At 40.3% G+C, this 21,563-nt stretch overlaps 1 protein-coding gene across 1 annotated transcript; it reads right to left on the minus strand.

Moving 5' to 3' along the window:
- Positions 1-3: 3 nt before the first annotated feature.
- Positions 4-20,733, minus strand: crabp1a (cellular retinoic acid binding protein 1a). Its single transcript, XM_004570273.5, has 4 exons — positions 20,373-20,733; positions 16,554-16,732; positions 4,702-4,815; positions 4-378 (listed from the first exon to the last, which is right to left on the minus strand). Exons 1-4 carry the CDS (start codon positions 20,440-20,442, stop codon positions 328-330), a joined length of 414 nt encoding a protein of 137 aa, XP_004570330.1. The 5' UTR covers positions 20,443-20,733; the 3' UTR covers positions 4-327.
- Between the last annotated feature and the right edge of the window lie 830 nt (positions 20,734-21,563).

A 21,563-nucleotide genomic window follows, 5' to 3' on the forward strand; every position in this document is an offset into this window, starting at 1 on the left:
CTATTTGTTTCCATTTTTTATTGTGTGTTCTCATTGAACATGAACATTTAATCGATGCAACTGATGACTAACTCCTACTTAAACAGCCGACACCGGGATTGTACGTATGGATATGGAGATACCCAGCTACTGTACTGCTGACACAATATTCACTATTAATAACCAGATTACAGAGACATCGCTATGGGATACTAAGCAGGCTGATGCTGAGAGATAATACAGGATACGTCGCAAATGCGTTAGCATGTTAGCATGATGTGTTGTTGGGTTTAAATGAGCTGTGGCCCAAATGGGCGTCTGCCTCGGTCTGATGAAGGTCGTAGCGCTTCACTCCCGGACATAAATCCTTGTGCACACTACGTCATCCGCACCAAAAATCTGGAGGGGACAAAAAGATAATTTCATCCATGTGATAGTGATTATCGCTTATAATGGTCACATTTTGAAACTTCAACAAGCCTGCCTAAAAGTCCTAAGGCATTTGGACTTTTTCAGTTTTTGAGTGTGCAAATAAGTGCACACTAAATCTTTCTGAAAGAATGTGACTTTATCCTCTGTTCTAAACACACTGAGATGACAAAAGCCGAGCCTTGAGCTAATGCAAACATTTTTTCCCCCTTTGCACAAAGACACAGACACCGCAGCATAGTTTGTGTTGACATGCAGGACCACAAAATACCAGAAAATATGTGTTCTCAACCGATCTCCCAGGACTGATCATGAACAGGTTTTGTATTTCACATGAGAGTACTGATGTGTTTCCTGTAGTCTTATTACTGTTGAAGTGCAATGGACTCATTTGGAAATGGCTTATGTCTGTTTCTGAATATGTCCTTTGTTTGCTATGAAATTGAATTTCATTTGTTCTCCACTGTTTTCTTTATAAATTTAAAGTTTATATGCTTTTTTTAAAATAAATTTCTGCTGTATATACAGGAGAATTTCCAGAATTTTTTTTTCTTTAAATAGAGTGGCACAGGTGGGCCTAAGACAGGAATTTAAAAATGTTCTCTTAAACCATTTAAACAACAGTGAGGTATCTGAGGGGGAATCAGGGGTGGTGTCCTCAAAGAAATTGTCTACAGAACCAAAAATCTGTGCCAAAGGTGACAAAAAGATTCTAGTTTCTCAGTTTCCCCCTCGCTCACATCCAGAATCTGATGATAGCTGCTGAATTCTTTGGTCAAAAATCATACTAGCAGTTGTTCACTGTTAAACTTTAAATGGGTGTTCAGTTCAGTTCAATTTTATTATATTTATATAGCATCAATCATAACAAGGCATTTTATATTGTAAGATAAAGACCAACCCTACAATAATACAGAGAAAACACCAACAGTCAGAGAACCTCTTTGAGCAAACACTTGGTGACAGTGGGAAGGAAAAACTCCCTTTTAACAGGAAGTCCAAGGAGCTTGAAAAGAAAAGCGTCTGGACTTCTTTAGGTTTCTTGATTTGATTGATTTCTTTACTTCTTGATTTCAAGAAACTTAAAGAAGTCCAGATGCTTTTCTTTCCAAGCTCATTAGACTACGATCACCTGGATGACTGAGGACCTTCACAGACCTTTTAACAGGAAGGAAACCTACAGCAGAACAAAGGCTCAGAGAGAGGCAGCCATCTGCCGTGCGACGGGTTGGAAGTGAGGGGAGGGAGACGGGACAAAAGACACACCGTGGAGGAGAGACAGAGGTTAATAATAACTAATAATAAATGCAAAGTGCTGTATAAACGCAGAGTGCATCACGGGAAGCCCCCAGCAGCGACAACCACATGTCATACGGCTGAGAGTGGTTTGAGTCTGCCCCTGCTTTCCTGTCCTTTCTTCACTGAGCCTATCAAATAAAGCTGAAAAAGGCCCCCCAAAAAACCTATATGCTTGATCAAAAAGGAAGGTTTTGAGCCTAATCTTAAAAGTAGAGATAGTGACTGTCTCCCAAATCCAAACTGGAAATGGTTCCACTGAAGAGGGGCCTGAAAGTTAAAGTTAAAGGTGCAGGTAACAGTGCACATGACTCCCACCCACTGGGATCTGAATTGCGTTGTATAGATTTCATACTAGAGAGCTGGCAGGATAAAAATATCTGATGTCTGTGCCTGACATTTATGTTTCCACACACGCCTCCATCGAATAACATCTAGAAAGGTTCTGGGCTGTGACACATGTGTTATAATGGTTTTAGACTCATATTAATAGGTTTCCCATTTTATTTTTGGCCATTTAGTTGTCAATCAGAGTGATTGAAAGATACTTTCAAATCGACTTACTTTCTCCTTAGAAAGTATTCTTGCTTTGAATTCTGAACCAAACAACAATCTGCTTTTTTCTTCAGGATAATGTCAAGAGAATAAGATTATGTGGGCTGAAGAAGAAAACTTTTCTCCTTTTAATAGTGAAGTATGTGCCACTACATCAGTGTCACATTTATGCTCATCAGTCTGGGTCTACCTCACACTGCCGATGATGAAACCAAAGGAAACTTCTGAATGACTGATTTATGCACAGCTCGAGCCCAGCCTTCTGTTCTCTGATTTCATTTCAAGATGATGCAGCTGCAAAAAGACGTCCACACAACAACTTTATCCCTCAAGTATTTCCAGACTTAAACCAATTAAACGGATCATGCAAATCATATGGAAATGTGCCCTAGTTATGTGCCACATTCAGACCATTGCTGTGTGATCTTGAGTCTTCCTTTGAGTCAGGAGCTGAAGCTCTGCTATTGTTAGTCGCTTTTTTTTTTTTAAAGCCGATAGCTTCAAATTAGATTCACACAATATTTCTTTCGGGTTTTGCAGCTCCTTGTCTGACAGAAAGGCATCTGGGTGTGAAGATGACTCGTGGCTCTCTCGTTCTCGTAATGGTGCTTCATGACGTGCTGAACAATTAGTAAATGATGCCTCTGTTCGTTCAGTGATTTAGAAATAAAGCAATCAAGAGTGTTGGCTTTCCGCTTCAATGAGTTTAAAAAAACATAAACCATGTAAACCTGCTTGTTTAGTGTGTGGTGTGTTTCTGTTTCTGTTTGTTGAATTTCTTGTTTCGTGTTTCTAATAGTCTTATTTTCCCAGTGTTCCCAGTAGTGTTTATGCATTTATTTCCCTTACATTTCATCTGCCTTCTGTCTTGCATTTGGTCTTTGCAATTTTATAACAAATTAGGGAGATAAAAAGTCTGGAGGGTTTTTAAAAAAATGTTTTTTAAAGTTTAACATTTGGTAATCCTGCTTAAGAACTCTTATAATCTGTCCAGTGAGATGAAATGCAAACCAAAGGAGCCTATCAGAGACCTATCAGAGTATAGTGCATTAGTTGCCTAAACCTATCCGCAGATGGCTCCAAATGTAATCCAGGCAGCGATTATGTTTGCCACTCCAAAGTCATTTTAGTAATCTATAGACCAGAGCGTAGACCACTGAGTCAAGGTTAGACATCAGCCTGGCAGATCAGATGATGTCTCAGCTGACAGCCTTGCGTGAGTCCTATCCTGTCACATCCCCCATGCTGTTTAATCGGCTTCAGCTTGTGCACATGTGCTGCTTCTCTGCAAGCCCCTTTGCAACCCAGAGGTTAATGGCAAGGCAATGGCACACTACTCCTTAGTATTATCATGGATGGACAGTTTAAATTACATTGCATATTATTCTTTAAACTCTACAGTAGCATGGACAAATGTGGCTTCAAGCTTCTCTGACTGTGTAGCGACGTACATGGATAATAACAGTGAGGAGAGCTGAGAAGCACAGAGAGTGAGCTTCTGTCACAGTTCAGCAGGATCACTCTCCGTAAGTGTGTGAATGCTTCAGCTCCTCCACAGCAGCATGGCTACCAGAGGGGCAAGCTCTGTAACACATTTTGCTTTTATCGCCTCGAGAAGAATTCATATGTTCAGCCTCCTCAGCTTGTCAGTTTGAACGAGGAGCTTCGAGCAAAATACTATTTAGACACTGAGGATTTGATTTAAGCTGTTTCTTGCTTGATTCTGGCCTGTAATATAGAGCTATATAAACATTCTGTGATGACTTATTTTCAGCATCTAAACCTTCCATATTGTTTCAGGCTTTGGCCTTTTGGATATTCATCTCATAAGAACAACAGGAATGAGTGTGGGAGCGCTGAACATTGAGAATAGAAAGCTGTTGAGGCCCTGAGAACTGGTCTTCTGATGCGTTGCTCTGCTCCCCTGCACGTCATTTGAGGGGCTTCAGACCCATTGACTCCTGCCCATATTAATCTGGATAAATACAGGGGGTATTACTGCAATGTCAGCGTAGCAGCCCCTCTTGTTCTCTTTTCACATCTCTCTGCGGGGTGGATGAAAGCTTGCCTCCTTGGGAAACAGCCTCTCTCATTTCCTTTATGGATGAATCTCCAGGGTGACTTCATACACTCACTGCCTGAGTTTTATTAACCATTTCTCAAACAGAGTACACTAGTTGCTCAAAAGGCACATCTTAATGCATCTGATGTCTTCTGGGTCCAAGCCGTGATGCCTTACAGAAGAAACCTTACAGATCCTGCTCTCGATCCGTGTAAAATAACATTTTTAGGCAAACATTCATTCTTTGTCTTTCTCTTCATTTAGCCTAGACTTTTCTGCTTTTGTGTTGGTAAAGTTGCTTTGGGTTTTTTTTTCTAAGCAACAGTGGTCATCTATTAAGAGGCTTTCAGTGAGAAGATGACTTATTAGTGTGCGCTCACCAGTGTGAGCTCATCTCCATTCAGCTCTCGGGTCCAGAAGGTCTTGGGGCCGTCACCATCCACCAGAGTCTGCTGACAGTGAATTTTGTTCTCTGACTCCCAGGTGGCGAGGCTCTGGGAAGACAGGGACAAAAAGGCACCAGGGTCAGCACGATTTTCTAGAAGATATATATTCATGTTGCACTTTTACACTGTTTCAGGGTGTGCAATGTGATCATTTCCCAAATGGGCTTTTTGAATTTTACCCTTAATGCATGTCAGCATCAGCACTAAGTTGATTTAGCCAGAAGTGAGTTTTGCTCACAGACTGCATGTCAAAGATGCATTCAGCATTTTGACCGCCGCCATCTTGTTTTGTTTTTTTAAACTACGCATTATGAGAAACCGAAGAATGCTGTGTGTTCAGACACTGCTGACTTGCCAATCACAAGGTAGCACACCCTAAAACATGTCCAGCTTTAACATGAGTTTCATTCTAAATGGGAGCAATAATTTCAAACATGAACATTAAGCTATGCTGAACAATAACTAAAAGTAGTAACTGAGATCATAAATACACAAGGAAAATCTTTACCGAGCTCATAAATCAGAGAACACGAGAAAGACTTCTGAGAAACTTCTGAGAAATCGCCATTAGAAAGAAATGTAGGATTTAACCTTTTATTACCCAGACAGCTCACAGGCCACGTGGACTTAGTTTCAAATTTTGGCTGTAAAATGACCAAAATTACAGAATTACCAAAAATGACCAAAATGGTTGATGAGTTACAGTAATGTAAGGGTACTGTGTACACAGCAGAACTCTGTGAATGCATAAAGGTTTCACATTTGGTTGATATATAGTTCCCAAGCTTGATGTTTTACTGTATATTTAAAATATCAATATAGCAACGATTTGTAGAACATTTACACATTTACCAATTTTAAACTCATTTGCCAGCATTAATGTATCTTCAGTCTAGCCATGTACTGGTTCAGTGGACGTATTCGCCAATAACCTGACTGAACAACTTTATTCGGCCACACATGAATTAGAACAAGAAGCAAAGCTGCTTACAAACACTTGATGCATGTAACACATTACAGCCAGTCCTGGCAGACCTCCATTGGCTTCACATTTGCTAAAAAATCCAACACAGCCTACTTGAGAGAAAAAAAACCCAAAAAGGTCAGCGTATATAATTTAGACGGTGTGGGACTCATAAACTGCCCTTGTAGTTCATTTCAGCTGTCCACTGTTTCCACAGCTGTTCTGTTAAATAAACTGTATGATATTTTAGGAAATGTGCTTCTCTTTCTGGATACGAATTCATTGAGGAGTCATTTTACATCATACATGTTAATTTACTCTTTGTTGTAATTTTACTCAGATTTCATATATTTAAAAATGAGAGAAGAATTCAGAATTAGAGAACTTTTTTTTTCTAGTTTAATCAGTGTCACTGGCATCTACCGGTTTAACAGAGTGAAGCAGGGAGGTATGCAGTTTAGCACAAAGACTGGAAACTCAGTGTACCACCAGCTCTATTATAACACCAAATGTTTTATTTTGTTAATCCATTATTTTATTGAATTTAACAAAATATCAGAGTGTAACTGGTGGCTAGGTTGTCACTCAAGAATAAAAACACTGCCTTATTCTTCTCTGACTCTGATTTCCCACAGTTGAAGTTTGCTTCATCTCCATACAACCAGCTGCATTTTTCATTTCAGCATTGCATCCTAATTAGCTAAGTGATCTCACTCCAAAGCCTGGAACTGATCAAAGCTGTCAAAGCATTATCCAAGACTGCATTTAAGCTTAAAAAACCCTAAAAAAATCTCTACAATATGAACTCTCACATGGTGGCGTATTTGTGTTTTGATTTCTGATCATTTGTTTGATAGTTTGTGCTATTTTGTAATTCGAAAAAAGCACCATTCCTCTGATTTGAATTCAGCAGCCACCTCGGTTTCTCAGAGGCAAATGTTAATCACCATATCAAAGGTAGCCAAAGCCATCACAGATCCCCGCGGGCTGCCGTCCACAGTCTTTGCCAAGCTGAAGAACAGCAGGGCTTTCTTCCAGCGTTCCCTCTGTTTATCAGCCACGACAGCAAGGCTGATATGGTTTTTCACTTTGTAACTCTGTGTGTATCAGTAGCAAGTCTTAGAGAGATTTCCTGTAGCAGGAACTATACCACAAAGACTTTATATGGTGCTCATATTTATATATCTGTGGACAGATTTTACCAAACGTCACATGCAGTAACAGCTGTGCAGCTGACATAAAAAATAAAAAGGTCAGCTGATGATATTCCTGCCAGATCATCTACTACTTTCTTTCTTTAGCTCTTTTTTCCACTCTTTGCCTTTTTTCTTTTTTTTTCATTTGATCTTTCTTTTGCTTTCCTAGTCACAGATAAATTCTCATGCATCCTAAGTGCTTATGTACACACATTTGAGGCCAAGACCAATGTCTGCAGCATGTGTTTCACCTTTTCCAGTGTTGTCTGTAGTGTTTTACTTATCAGAAAATCCCCTGTCTTTGCTTTTCTTTTAGTCTCTCATGTTTTACCAGATGCAAATAATATGATGGGATGTGGAGGGAAAACATCTCATTTCCTGTTAAGGTTTAAAGTTTTATGTTGGATTTTTCAAGCTTTCTTTCAGAGCCCAAAATAACACTCTCGCTCAGCTTCCTCCCACAGTTTGATCACATTATCTCTCTAACGGCAGTGTTTATCCTTTGCCTTTCCTTGCAGCTGCCAGAAGACAAATGACGTGTCAGACTGGTAAAGAGAGGGCAGATGCACAGTTTTTTCTAAGAACCGTTTAAAACGGACTCCTACAAAAAGATGACAGATATTTGAAAAGAAAATCGCAACCTCTTTAGTGATAGATTCCCACGGGAACTTATGGTCACAAATTGTCATTTCGTTCATCTAATATGCGTCTTTGCAATTTTTTCATTGTTTCAAAATGGCTTTTGCGGGCATATTTTTCAGTATCCCATAATAATATCATATGAGCATATGAGAAAATAGAGAAGAAAAAAAGCTAATGTTGGCTGTTAAATTTCAGAATCTTTAGATTATTATCCATCAATGAATATCTCAGTGTAAACCTGTGTAACTGTGGTGGGTCTCAGACCCCAGAGTTAGTGTTCTTCCGCCATTATCATAATAATGTTGAGCAAGGATCAACATTGCAATTGACCAATCATGTTGTTGTGATGTCATAGCTTTGCATGTGGGGAAAAAGAAAAAAATGTGATTGATTATACAAAACTCCCTTGTGGTAAAAATGGTAAACATTTCCACTCTTTTCTTTATTAATTTATACAATGTAATAAACACTTTACCAAGCAGCATATCCGATCTGTATGGAAGCCCGTTTCCGCCACTAAAAAAAAAAAAAAAGGATCTCGAAATTTCGAGTTATTATCTCGAAATTTCGACATATTAACTCAAAATTTTGAGAAAAGCAACTCGAAATTTCGAGTTAGCGCTGCCAATCAGTAATCTACGTGAATGACGTCATTTCCATGTTACCCGGAAGCTGAAGCCCTCAGCTACAAATGCTACAGCTAAGCTACCGGTATTACATCCAGTCGTGAATGCACAGATTGCTGAGTGTTTTCAGCCTGGCTTCACAAATGATGAAATCCCTGTGTTATTAGCTGAATCACATGGTGTTACTATCAGCAAACATACTTTAATTTGTTGGGATCCGTTTTTGAGTGCGCGGTCCTGCACCATATGCTTCCGGGTAACAAGAAAGCGACCTCATTCACGTATATTTTTGATTGGCAGAGCTAACTCAAAATTTTGAGAAAAGTAACTCGAAATTTCGAGTTATATTTCTCGAAATTTCGAGATAATAACTCGAAATTTCGAGTTATGGATACTAGCTTTTTTTTTTTTTTAGTGGCGGAAACGGGCTTCCATAGATCTGACATCCGAGCGTTAGCTAGCTTTAAGGCTAGTGCTAATTGAACGCGATTGGTCAGTTGCACTGCTGATCTTGTACCAGCATTATTACGATGGTGTACAAACAATACCACTGCATCAGATTAACATATCATAATTGCATCATTTCCTATATTTTTTGTCAATTTATTAAAGCGTTTGACACAGCAGTATTTTTCTAAGATGTACATCGAGGTCATGTGAAACTTGACTAAGCAAAAGGTAAACGGTCCGCCCTTAGAAAGAAATTTTTATCATTAGCCGGTGTTACAGTGGTTCGTTAGCAAAAAAGACACCACCATCATCAGTGCTGCCCATCAGCATAAATGAAGAAAGTGCTCTTTGCTATGTTGTGCTCAGATGATTTTTTACATTTACAAATGCAAAAACCACAATTGCAGGTAGTAAATTACCTGATAATAACCACCTCTCTCCACTAAAGCGTATCTCCTTTAACTTTCGCTGTCACCTCTGGCATTGACAGGAAGCACCTTATCAGTTACCACACTTGCACAGATTAACCGGAGCTTTTTAACCTTGTGGTGGTGTTAATAAGCCCTCTGCTCTTCACAAGGTGCAGATCAGTTTGTAATCCTTTTAACCACTGGTGCAGCCAAGCCTGAAGGCTAAAACCCACTAAGGGCTTCTCTGCCAACCTCATCCACCTGAGACCTCGCCAACACCCGCGCACTCCCTCTCGCCCCTGTGGCACATGTGCCAGGGTCAGCGGGTCCTGCCTTCTGCAGATTTTGCTCTAGGATTGTGTAATAATTGCCACACAAGGGAACAGCAGGCTTGCTGCTGACCACCATTGCTTCATTTTTTACCTTGAAATATGCAGCAGTATTTTTAATTGTGTTTAAAATAAAATCGTGATTATGTGGGGCATTTCATCACCTTTCATCTCCCTACAGCTTTACTGTTTTGATTTAAAGCCTTAAGCTAAACAGCTGTTTTAAGACAAAGGGGGCATTAAAGCCTTGCCAGCAACAAACTGCAGGGAGCTCAGTGGTAATAATGGTCTATTTAGTAGTTTAATACACAGTAAGTGGTTAAATAAGCTTAAGATTGGGTGCATATTGGAAAGACCGGCTTCAAATAAATAATAGTGTTGCTTTATCTGTAAATTGGCAACTGCTAAAAAATAATTCTCCTTGTAATGTTGAACCATCAATGCTATACAGTGTTTTCAGTTTCAGCCTCCCGTGAGTGTCCGGGATTTGTTCAGCACTGTTTGCATAACCCCTAATTAGTGGCTGAACTCAGTCCAACACTGAGGTTGTTGTCATTTTCTTTTCTGTGAAAATGTCCTGCTGGTTTGCAACCATCTCCTCTTTTTTCACTTGTTTCAGGCACTCTGTGGTCTCAGGAGAGAAACATGGGATCAGTCAGAATGCAGAACGAGAAGAATTTGCTGCACATCAAAACTAGCTAGAAGACTTTTTTTGTTATTATTATTTATATTATAATTTAAAATATTTGGTCCCGTGCTGAATTTGTAAGTCTTGCAAAGACGTGAACATTATCTAATTTTTGGACAAGCCCTTGTTGGTGGTAAGACATTTCTTGAAGTTGGTCAGTTTGCAGACATCTCAGGGTGGACTCCTTTAGGTTTCTTGGCTGCTGCTCAACAACTTGAAGGACTGAAGTCTGGAGACTAGCTAGGCCACTCCATGACCTTAATGTGTTCTTCTTTAGCCGCTCCTTTGTTGGAATGGCTGTTTTGGGTCTTTGTCTTGCTGGAAGACCCATCCATGACCCATTTTCAGTGTTCGGGCTGAGGGAAGGAGGTTCTTATCCTCCGTCTTTTTTTTGTTGTTATTCTGTCTCCAGTAAAATGAAGCTGCCATAAAAAATATGTACAGTTCATTTCTTCGTGAGTGAACAAACAAATTCAGAAGTGGATTGAATAATTATTTCCCCTACTGTGCATGCTATAACACAAATTTGATTAAGCCAAACACAATAAATATAAACCCCTATTTAAAGTGGCCCGACAGCCACTTTAATTTAAAGACAATTTTACATTTAAATCCAGGGTCAGGCACACCTCTGCCTGTACCTTTTGTCTTTCATAAAGCCTTTCGCCCCTAAATGCAGTGACGCTGATGCGCTAGCTCAAGCAACCAGAGGTGAGAAATGTGTGACGGTAACTTGACTTGTCGCCTTCCTAGCAGAGATGCTGAGAGCTGTGTAGCCCAGCCCCAGGGCTCAGACAGAGGGAGCCAACGCTGTCATATAAAATGGGTCATGTCTGCTCCCCCTGGCTGCAACATGTAGATCAAACCATAAAACAAAAGGTAAAGACAACAAGTCTGTGTGTCACATGTTATCCGGTGAGTGCAGCTAAAGCATTCAGGTATTATCTGCAGTGCTACAGAGAGAGAGAGATACAAGGCTCAAACTGTTAATGAGTTCAGTCCAAATACCCACAGGGATGCTGTGGTTTGGGATAAATACACACTGTATCTCCAATTTCTCAGGCTTTGGGCTGAATTATATTGACTAGCACATGCATGCAATTACACAGTTTCCTTTCCGTGTGCAGAATTTCTTCTCCACAAGCAGGAATTTCACTCGTCCTGTTGCCCAGGAATATTTCGGGATGTTAACTTTTCCATTACAGATTTGAAAATGGAACCAGACAACTGTCTAGCTTTTTGGAAGAGCAAGCTGGCGGGGAAATTACGTAATACAGGATAAAGAAAAGCAGCTTGAAAACTTGCTACTGAATGTCGACGGCCAATTCTAATAAAAAGAAAAAAGGTCTCTAAACGACTTCAGTCCCTCACGAATAGATGATAAAGGTATAGCGTGTTTTTTGATCATTTATGAGACTTGCAATGAAGTAGATTAACATTAAAAGGGAACCTCTTTATGTTTTAATGATGGTTGCTAATATTACCATTAACAGAGTTTTATATATGGAGTTCATGTAGGTTCATGTGTGTACTGTACAAGTAAACCCAGTGAGCCAGTGGGTAAGACTAATCTCTGTATGATGTTAACTAGTGGCAGTATTCCCAATATAGGGATGTCAGGTGCAGATGCCCCACCCACCTGTTGTTTAAATCTTCTAAGAGGGGCAGCCAATCAGAGGAAAGTTGTCTTAAATGGAGGAGCTAAAAGTTCAAATATTTGACAAATATTTGACAATATCTTATCAAAGTATTTTAAAAATATGACTGATCTCCAAATTCATATAGGTTTGAGAAGGTCGACAAGATTCTCATTCGCACATCTGTTATGTAACTCTCTGCACTGCACTTTCTATATTCACATAGGTGAATATACTGCAGCACAGCTCTCACTTATTCCAAGCTACTTTTCTCCTGGCACTTATAGCAGGGTGACAGCTTACTGCTAGATACAGAATCCCTCCCAGCTGCAGGATTTATGCTGTGCAGCTCCAAGTTCTTGTTGAACACAGGCAAATGTAAAAGTGACTATCTTGCTTTTAAAATGCTCGTTGCAAATCTGCACGTGTGGAAATAAAATCCTCAATTTAGTCATGTTAACTTTTATGCTCAGTTGTATGTCTCCTCTAAGTACCACAACCCAAATTAATATGTTTTTCCCTCTTACATACAATAATTTTTATATCAATTATAGGCCCAGAAAGACAGATGTTTAAATCAGTGGCTCCCAAACTTTTTTTGCTAGGCCCCCTTTGTTTTACAAGAAAAATGTTCTCGCCCCGCCCCCTTCTCGCGCGCGCGCACGCACACGCACAAACACATCCTCCGACTACACACACCCATATTTTGCTCCATTGCGGTTTATTTCACACCTCAAACATTTAGTTAACACTTAAACAAATACAAGTAATCTGCAATAAATTACAGGTAGTAATAAAATAAACTAGGGGAGACCGGGGATAGTTGTAACATTTTTGACATTTCTGTCTGTAAATTGGAGCTCGTTTAAGGTAGTGGATTCAAAATGTAATGCAAAGTATTTACATGTCTCTGCTATTAAATAGTGCAGCTATTTTCTCTGCAGCACAATTACCCATTGCATGGTATGGTCTCAAACACGAAGAGTGAAATGTTACAATTAACCCCATAGTCTGGGTTAGTTGTAACATATCCTGGGGTAAAATGTAACACAATGAAATAAGGGTACTAACAAAACATTAACGTGTAATCTTTGTTTATTCAACACATGAATGCACTTAGAGCCATTAATGTAGCTGTGTGTGTGTGTGACAGAATGCAGAAATCTAGCTTTTGAACATATTCCAACCCCCCAAAAAGACAAATTATGGAAATTTCTGCAACTGAATATTTCATTCATTTTGGTTGGTCTTCCTTGAGTTTGGCCTCATTGGCTCAGTGGGCATTATAACCTACAGCTCTTGCACCAATTTTGAACATAACAATGAAGCTGAAAAAATGTAGTTGTTCACCAGCATCGCAATTCCATTACTTTTTATCATGGCTTACCTTGGTGTGGTTTGCAAAGTGCTTCAGAAAGATGAGGAAATCTGTTTCTTGCCCCCATCCTGATTTATTTCCACTACCAGTACTTCCTACTGGTCCATCTCTGACACAGTGGTCTGCATAATGTATGTGTGGGAACACAAACAGTGGAGGAATTGTGTTGCCAATGGCATTACCGCATATACAAAAGTGACCAGTGAACCTCTCTCTGCTGATGTCGTTGCCCCAACTTGTTTAATATAAGTTAAAGTAATAGTGTGGTAAGTTGCAACATCTGCATTATTGTTACAACTGACCCAGACTCCTATAGCCATGAACTAGCTAACATTACAGCCAACGGCTAAAACATTAGCACTAAAGACCTACACAGAATATATCCCCATAGACATACAAATAACATAATTTAAGTTTGATGAGTTTAACTGCAAAGCAGATAATGCTATTAAACATTGAAATAAAGTAGAAAAACTTACTTTTTGGCATACAAATTACTTTTTTTCATGTTAAATTGTCTGTGTTTGACAAAATGTGCTGATTTTTCACATGTGATAGCAGAACTGAATTGGGCATGCACAGGATGAGTCACATCATTTGAAACTTAGCCCTGATTGGAGAAATTGGAAGTGTTACAACTGACCCACGTTACAACTATCCCCGGTCTCCCCTACTAACTATTTTACACTGTGTCCACATCTACACTGGTATTTTTGAAAACGCAGCTGTTTCGTCCACAAACGGCGTTTCGAATCACCGAAAATGGAGATTTTTTTTAAAACACCTTTTTTGCATTATGTGGACAAGGAATACAGAGTTGGTCACGCAACGTCAAAGGTATGTGCCTTTTTTCCCATCACGCTGTGCACCACGTTATTGTTTACATGAGATGAATTGCAGAATGACAGATAGAGACAAAATACTGTTAATCTGACTATCTTCAGGTTTTACAAGCTTACATATACACACGCAGTTACAGTCCCTCCATTTAGAAAGGCAGAGGCTTCATGGTGTGATTATTTTACGCATGGTTGTTTGTTTTTTTCATGTGCTATAATATTCAACATTGCTATCAATACATTTTTCAAAAAATGCCTCTGTGTGCAAAATGGGTTTAAAAACATAAACAACTGTGGGACACTGTTTGTCCGTGATTTGAACAGCCCAGTGCTTGATCCCGACACAGGGAAAACCAATTCTGCAGGGGAGACCTACCTTGGCACTTGTGCAGGTGAAACCAAAGGGCAGATATGCTTCACCAAAAGTTCATTTTTCTTCCTTCCTTCACACAGATTTGACATTTATAGCAATAAACAATATGACACCATGTATAAACTACATAAACAAAGTAACTAATGATATTACAGTAACAAATATAAAGTAGAAAAACGTCCACGTCTCCATTTACAGTACATAAATATTATCTCTGTAATATCAGGAAATGACTGAATGCAGATGATGTAAGTGACAAAAGTAAAGTGATTAATTTTCTATTAGGTCAACTTTAGAGGAGTGCAACTGATCATATGAGATCATTTTATTCGTTGATATGCAGACACAGGTGGCGCTCAGCTCTAAGAAGGTCAGTTTTCACATGGGCCTTATCAGGCTTAATCGATCCCCGCTTCCTCTTTATTTAATTGTGCAGCCTGCATATTCACTTTACGGATGATGTAAATGCCTTGTTGTTCAGATCGTATCGAGAGATGTCTCTAAGAGACGAGCTCACTATCATCACAAGCAACAGAGTACAGCTGTTAGTTCAGGATGTCTACATTTCCTCCCCTCAGATATGCAGATTGTTGTAATTATGAATTACACATTGAGTGACTGTTGCTTTACTGGGATTTGTTATTAAATGAACAATTTTATTACATCCTTAGTCCACTCTGCTCCCCCTGGGGCACACACACACACACACACACACACACACACACACACACACACACACACACATATATATAAATATATATATATATATATATATATATATATATATATACACATTTATATGTCTGTGTCAAAACTTTAGCTGCTTTTGAGGATGAAAGAGTCCTCCCTCGGGGACTGCAGAGGTTCAGAGAGAAACTCTCACCAGTGCCCTTAATCTCTCTGCTCTGACGTGAGCATGATACCAATAGATGAGACTGTGAGGAGGTATTAATTTCTCATTCGGGCCTTTGAAACAGCTTTGAAGCTCTTGAAGACAGAAAGAATTACCAGCAGTACAAACAATGCAGACAGTTTAAAGCATGAAGCCGATTGCGTGTAATATCTGCTGGAAAAGAAGACCAAAGACAACTATTTGAGACGTACCAAAGATTACAACATTGTGCTTATATGTCACATCTTTTCATGAAATTAATGTGTTGAAGGATGCCTGCTGATTTAAACCTCACATTAGTGCATGATTTTTTTCTTTTTTCAAACAGCTGCAATGATCTGTATAAAATGCTTAAGCCAACTTTAATGAACTCTAAGGCACTTTGTCAGCAGTTCAGAGGCAATACCCACGACATCCTAACCCTTACACTTAAACTAATTCTGATTTTTTTTAAAGTTTCTATGTCCACCTTCAGGGGACTTCTGTTGCAGCACATGGGAGGCGAGTCCCCACAGTGGGTTTGTGGTCCCACAGTCACACCATTAATCAAGCTTCTCCTAACACATGGGTGACTGTAACATAAACCATCTGCTTCGCATCTTATTTGCTTCGCAGAAAAACAGCACAAAAATTATTGTGTTTGAAAAAAACAGAAAAAGATAGAGTTTAACATTTAAATGAGGGTGGGGAAAAGGGAAAGCGAAGGGGAGTAAAGCAATGTGGTTCTCATAAGCACCACAAATATAATTGAAAAATCTCAACAGCCGTGTCTTTTTTTTCCATCCAGAAATTATGACTCGATTGCTCAGTAAAATCCACACATCTTGTTTTGAAATCTCTTTCTCTCTACAGAGCTACACCTGCCTCTTGTACCACTTTACAGAAGGACATGCGGACCTCAAGGGGCTGTGCTAGTGACAGGGTATAAATATTTATGACACCTTTGTGTCTCTAAAACCACCGACATAGGTGGTTTTAGAAAGCAGAAAGAAAATAAGTTCTGCATTAAGTGATTGGTTTGTGGATTTTTCTTTTTAAGTAACTGGACTGTTTTCAAAGAGCCAGTTCTGCTGATTTTTTATTTATTTTGACAATAAATGAAAATAAAATCCTTTTGACAGTGGTGCTCCTATTCCAGACCGTCCCATTATTTTCTGTTTTTAATTTGCCAAATAATATGCAAACTTAACATTTTCAAGAACCTGAGACAAAATTGAGCGTGCTAGAACGGCCTAAAACATACCTTTAAACTAAACCAAACTAAGCCAAAAAAAATAGACTTAGTTAGTTTTAGCCTTTATTCTGGACCACGTTTAACTTAAGGTTACCACTTGATTTTTTTTTACTTCTCACCAAATTTACCTTGCATTTCCGTCCATCCACCGTCTCCTCGTCAAACTCTTCACCGATGTGGAAGTTGATTTCAGTGGTGCGCACACTGGTGGAGGTTTTGATGTAGAACTGCTCCCCGTCCTGACGGATCTCCACATGAGGGTTGGAGGCCGCTGCCACGGCCACCTTCCTCAGCATGGCGTTCACTCCTGGATGGACACGACCCGAACCAGGTCAACAAGAGGGAGAAACAAAGGTCAGTCTCACGATTGTAGCTGGGTTTCACTAATTTATAGTTTCAAAATATCCTTTATGATGTTTTAAAGTTGTTCAAACTCTCCACTGTCTAAAAAACCTTTTACTTCCTCTCCCCTTATGCAATCTTTCTTCTGACTGGTTGCCCTTCACAAACAGAAGGTTTGAATAATGGTTGGGTGTGGCTTTTCTACCCAGACTCAGTGGTATGTGCTTGGAGTCACAATATTATCCCTTATGTTTGCTCTTGTTGTCTCTGGGACCCATTTTTGGTGTTCACCAAAACCAAATTTCTTTTGTTTTATTAATATTTCAATGTTGGGCTCTTTGGCTTTGGCTTGTTTTCCATTAAAAGCAAAAATTAAAACAAGTTAAGTGACTTCACAAGGTTCCACTCACATGATCAAGATGGCAAAAATTCTCTCTGCTCAGATTTTAGAAGAGAGAAGGATTTGAAAGAGTTTTCAGATTGTGAGACCTTTTGGCTTTACTGGATAGTGCAAGGCAGACAGTTGGCAGGAAAGAGGGGAGAGAGTGAGGGACACGCAGGAAATGGTTTGGATCAGACTCGAGCCTAGATCCCACAAGCAAGGACCTCAGCCTTTAATACTTGGGTCACCTGCTCAACCAGATCAGCTACACCAGCATCTTCAATTCAGAGTCTGACTCGGCGCATGAGACTGACCATCAGTCAGCTCCTAAATAAGCTGGTCAGCAGCCAGCAAGGGCAGAAATATGGATGTCAGAAATGGTCTTGCATGGTCTTCGTTTCCAAGGAATGAGCCACCCCACACGCCTGCCAGTGTGATTACTTGTGGTTCCTCTGATATTCAAAAGTAGAGTGGGAGGAAGAGCCTTTTAGTTTTCAGCCGCTCTTCTGTGGAACCTGCTCCCAGTTTGGATTCAGGAGACAGACTTTCTCTTTACTTTTCACATTAGACTTAAAACTTTCCTTTTTGATAAAGCTTATAGTGAGAGATGGATCAGGTGAACCTGAATCCTCCCCTAGTTTTGCTGCAATAGGCCTCTGGGGTCTGGGGGCTTCCCGTGATGCACCAAGTGTTTCTTCTTCAGCTCTTTTCACTCTGTGTTTATACACCACTCTGCATTTAACTATTAGTTATTATTCATCTCTAGCTCTCTTAATCATTGTGTCTTTTGTCCTGTCTCCCTCCCCCAACCAGTCATGGCAGATGCCCCCTCCTTCCTGAACCTGGTTCTGCTGGAGTTTTTCCTTCCCACCGTCGCCAAGTGCTTGCTCAAAGGAGGACATTTAAATGTTGGGGTTTTGACTTGTACTTGAAAAGAAGTCAAATAGAGATTTCCAAAAGCAAGTCTTTTTAGTCTGTTTTAGTAAAGATACAGTGTTTCTTTTTTTTTTTTTGAAATTTTGACACATTATGAGAAAAAGTGGGAAATGCTGTTTATTCTGTACAGTAACAAGATGTAGGAAACCAGCCATCGATATACCCTCAGCCCCACCCAGATAGTCTTCTCTGGGCTTGCATGCCAGTTTCTATCAGCTCAGGACCTTAAATATAGTGAGACAAGCTGACTGCAGGTTTCCTTGTATTGGTTTGTGTTTGCATCCAAACATGTTTGAATATTAACCAAGAATGACAGCGACGCATTTGTGAGTGAAAACACAATAAATGCTCTGTGGCTCGGGCAGAGCCCACAACTATTTCACTAAACTGCACTAAACTCACTGTGAGGGATTATTCAGCCATGTCTGCAAGGAAAGGAAACAAACTGTTGAAGATGTCAGGTCAGGTCAGCGTTGACTTTCTCCTTTTGTTTGACGGGTGCAAAAGTGGTGATCCTGCACGTGGCTCCATGCAGGCGTGTGACAAGTGTTTGGCATGCCCGGTTTGAGTCCGCAAGACCATCTGGCCTTGCGTCCTGCCAAAACCCTGGCTCTTTTATGTCTCAGTGCCCTTCTCCTACCAACAGCCGACTTACAGTTCCATCCATAGACAGTTTATAAGCTTGCAAACAACATCAAGTGTTTCATTTCCCAATCCCTAATTAGCTCAGATCATTCTATCCCCAAACCGCTGTGTTAACAGTCAGGATTCAAAACACATTTGACAGTTTACTTGACCCCACCCATGGTCTAAGGAGATCACAGAGTGGTTTGGGGGTTTTTTTAGCATTAAATATGCATGAGGATCAGTGCGACCAGCAGGCTGCCCTCATGTCTAAAAAGGCTGCATTTCCTTTGAATTTAATTTGCATGCATGTCTCAAGGTCTATAAACGGTTCTAACGGTGCTAACAACTTGACTAAAGTTTCTATTGAGTATTTACAACATGCTTTGGATGCAGGTTTGCACACATCAGGTCTTTTCGTTCTGCATATTGTCCCCTCTTTCTTCAGGGGAAACCTCTGAGCCAATAAATAATTATAAAGATGTTGATGGAAAGTGGAGGCCGCAGCACTGGCATCCACGTCAGTTGCCCATCACTGCCCTCTCTCATTCTCATTGATGGGGTCCTTATGTAAGAGCTACTGGGTGATCTGATGTGGCAGATGTTAATGTGTTCCTGAATGGATGAGGTGCTAAACTAGCAGAGTGACTGATTTCCCCATTAGAGTTAAGGCCAGATCAGCTGCTGCCTGGTGAATGTCAAACGCAAAATGGGGAGGGGTTGCTGGAGAGGTGCTTTAGTGAACTTTCCAAACTCCTTAATGACTCCATATAAATAGAGGCTGGAAATGAAAGAAGTGTGATGTTAATTTATTTATCCATAAAAACTGAAACCAGCATTGTTTCAGTCTTTGCCTCGGTGATCTCCAACTAAGGCTATAGGTTCAAACCAGAAGACATTTTTCAAACATGTCAGGAGACCAGATACAGTAGATACGACCAGCATCCATATTGATATTAAATGACATAGATTAGACCTGGATGATTTTTTTTATGCTAAAACCTGAAGTGTCCATTAACATTTTGAATCTTAATCCAGTCTTTGGTGTCAGCAGTTCGGGAGAGTTCCTGGAACCTCTCACAGTGGAACTTCTCCCTGAAGGGTTCTGCATTATTCTAAAGACAGGCGGCCCTTTGCCGTGCTCTGCCTGCCTCGGCGCTGCCAGCGTGACTAAACACTGCAACACAATTGAATGACCCAGTTAAACTGGTCTGAACCTAAACCATCACAACCATCAGTTAAGATTAAGAAGAGTGAAAAAACAAAGAAAAAAGAACAGAGGCGAGAGAAAACACTGGGCTCCAGAGACCTCCCCTGGCATTAATGCATGCCCTACTTAAATGCTTAACATGAATAATGTTGTGCACCCCCCGTTTTCCTCCCCATGTAACAATACAACGTCTGTTTAGGGTGGAATTTAGCATCCACTGTTTCTTATCTCCCTTAAAGCCAAGGGTTTTCCCTGCGGCAGCATCTCTCCGTTCTCTGCCTCCTGTTCCCAGGGAGCTTCTCCGAACAATATGATGTTGTCGGAAGTCAGGAATGCCATTCCCAAAGAACAAGAAAAGCCCATTTCCTATATGGGCATGATGGATAGTCAGCCTTGCACAGAGATGTGGCTCTGGCTGTGGAGGAGACTGAGGGAAGGATAGAGAGGGCTTACCTAGAGCTTTGAGAAGTTCATCAAAATTCTCGCTCTTCTTCATCTTCCAGGTGCCAGCAAAGTTAGGCATGTCTGCTGAGGCTGAGTGAGAGGGCTCCAGAAAGAACCTGTTCCACGCTCTGATGATCTCTCCTCTGTCTCTCTTTGACTCTTTCTCACCCTCCTCTTTCGCTGCGCTCCCGTGTCCTCTGCTCTGGGCTCAGCCTCCCGCTCACACTGTTAACACCCAATTGTTTCTGTTTCTTTATTCACACAGACAGACGCTCACTCACACACACATACACACACACACTCCTGCCGCTTTTTTCATCCGTGCGTCTCGGTGTGCTGGATGCTGGATGTCTTCAGCTCCTTTTTAGCAAGTGTCTTTAATGAGAGGCAGTGCAGGTCCCTCCCCCCCTCCACCCACCGCCCGGACGCTCTGTCCCATTAATACAGGAGAACAAGACTGACACGTCTGCTCTCTCTGGGGATCAGGAAGACTAAATTCATTCTTTTAAAGAGTATTTATAGACCAGCAGCTTGTCAACAGCTGCTTTAGGAGTAGCCATAGTGTGAAAGTTTGCTTTCATAGTAATTGACAAGCTGGATCCAAAGGCAGAAAATATATCAGGTCACAGGTTTTACAGATTTTTGTGCACTTCTACAGATCCTGTGAGATATTAGGTTAAACCGAATGAGCTTAAAACACATCGTGAACCACAAACCCAGATCAAAGATTTTCCTTATTGCTTCAGATAGTTCTTGTGTAATCCCCTCGCAGGCTTTAACAAACAATGTATTTATTATGCATTCTATTGTGTTGCATTAATTATGTATTAGCTTGTGAACTTTTGCCTTTTCCAGTCAGAAATGTGTTGCTGTGAGAAATCTGCTTACATGAGGAAGTAGAACAACCCCAGAATTTCCTAAAAGTGAAAGTTGATGAAAACAGATGTCTGTGTGTCTCACTCATGCTAATGATATAAACTAAATAACATGAGGGAGTGAGTGGAAATTGTCAGGGTGCGGAGAGAGTGCTGGATCATGAAAGGCAAAAAGGCTGTAATATGCTTCCCAGGCAAATGCTGCCCGCATAAATGCAAGTCTCTCTCTCAGCCAATCATATACAAAATTTTGGTCAGGATGTGACTGTGTCCCATTTTCATGCATGTATGTATACCGACCCGCCACTTCATTAGTAACACCTTG

This window comes from Maylandia zebra, linkage group LG7 (genome assembly GCF_041146795.1).
Source record: "Maylandia zebra isolate NMK-2024a linkage group LG7, Mzebra_GT3a, whole genome shotgun sequence".
Taxonomy (NCBI): domain Eukaryota; kingdom Metazoa; phylum Chordata; class Actinopteri; order Cichliformes; family Cichlidae; genus Maylandia; species Maylandia zebra.

Bases quoted from the DNA above. Each gene is read 5' to 3' on its own strand.
- crabp1a (XM_004570273.5), bottom strand. From the start codon at position 20,442: ATGCCTAACTTTGCTGGCACCTGGAAGATGAAGAAGAGCGAGAATTTT. The intron at 4,816-16,553 runs GTAAATTTGGTG...CTGTCTTCCCAG, and splicing joins TGGATGGACGGAAATGCAAG to AGCCTCGCCACCTGGGAGTC. The intron at 379-4,701 runs GTGAGCGCACAC...TGTCCCCTCCAG, and splicing joins ATGGAGATGAGCTCACACTG to ATTTTTGGTGCGGATGACGT.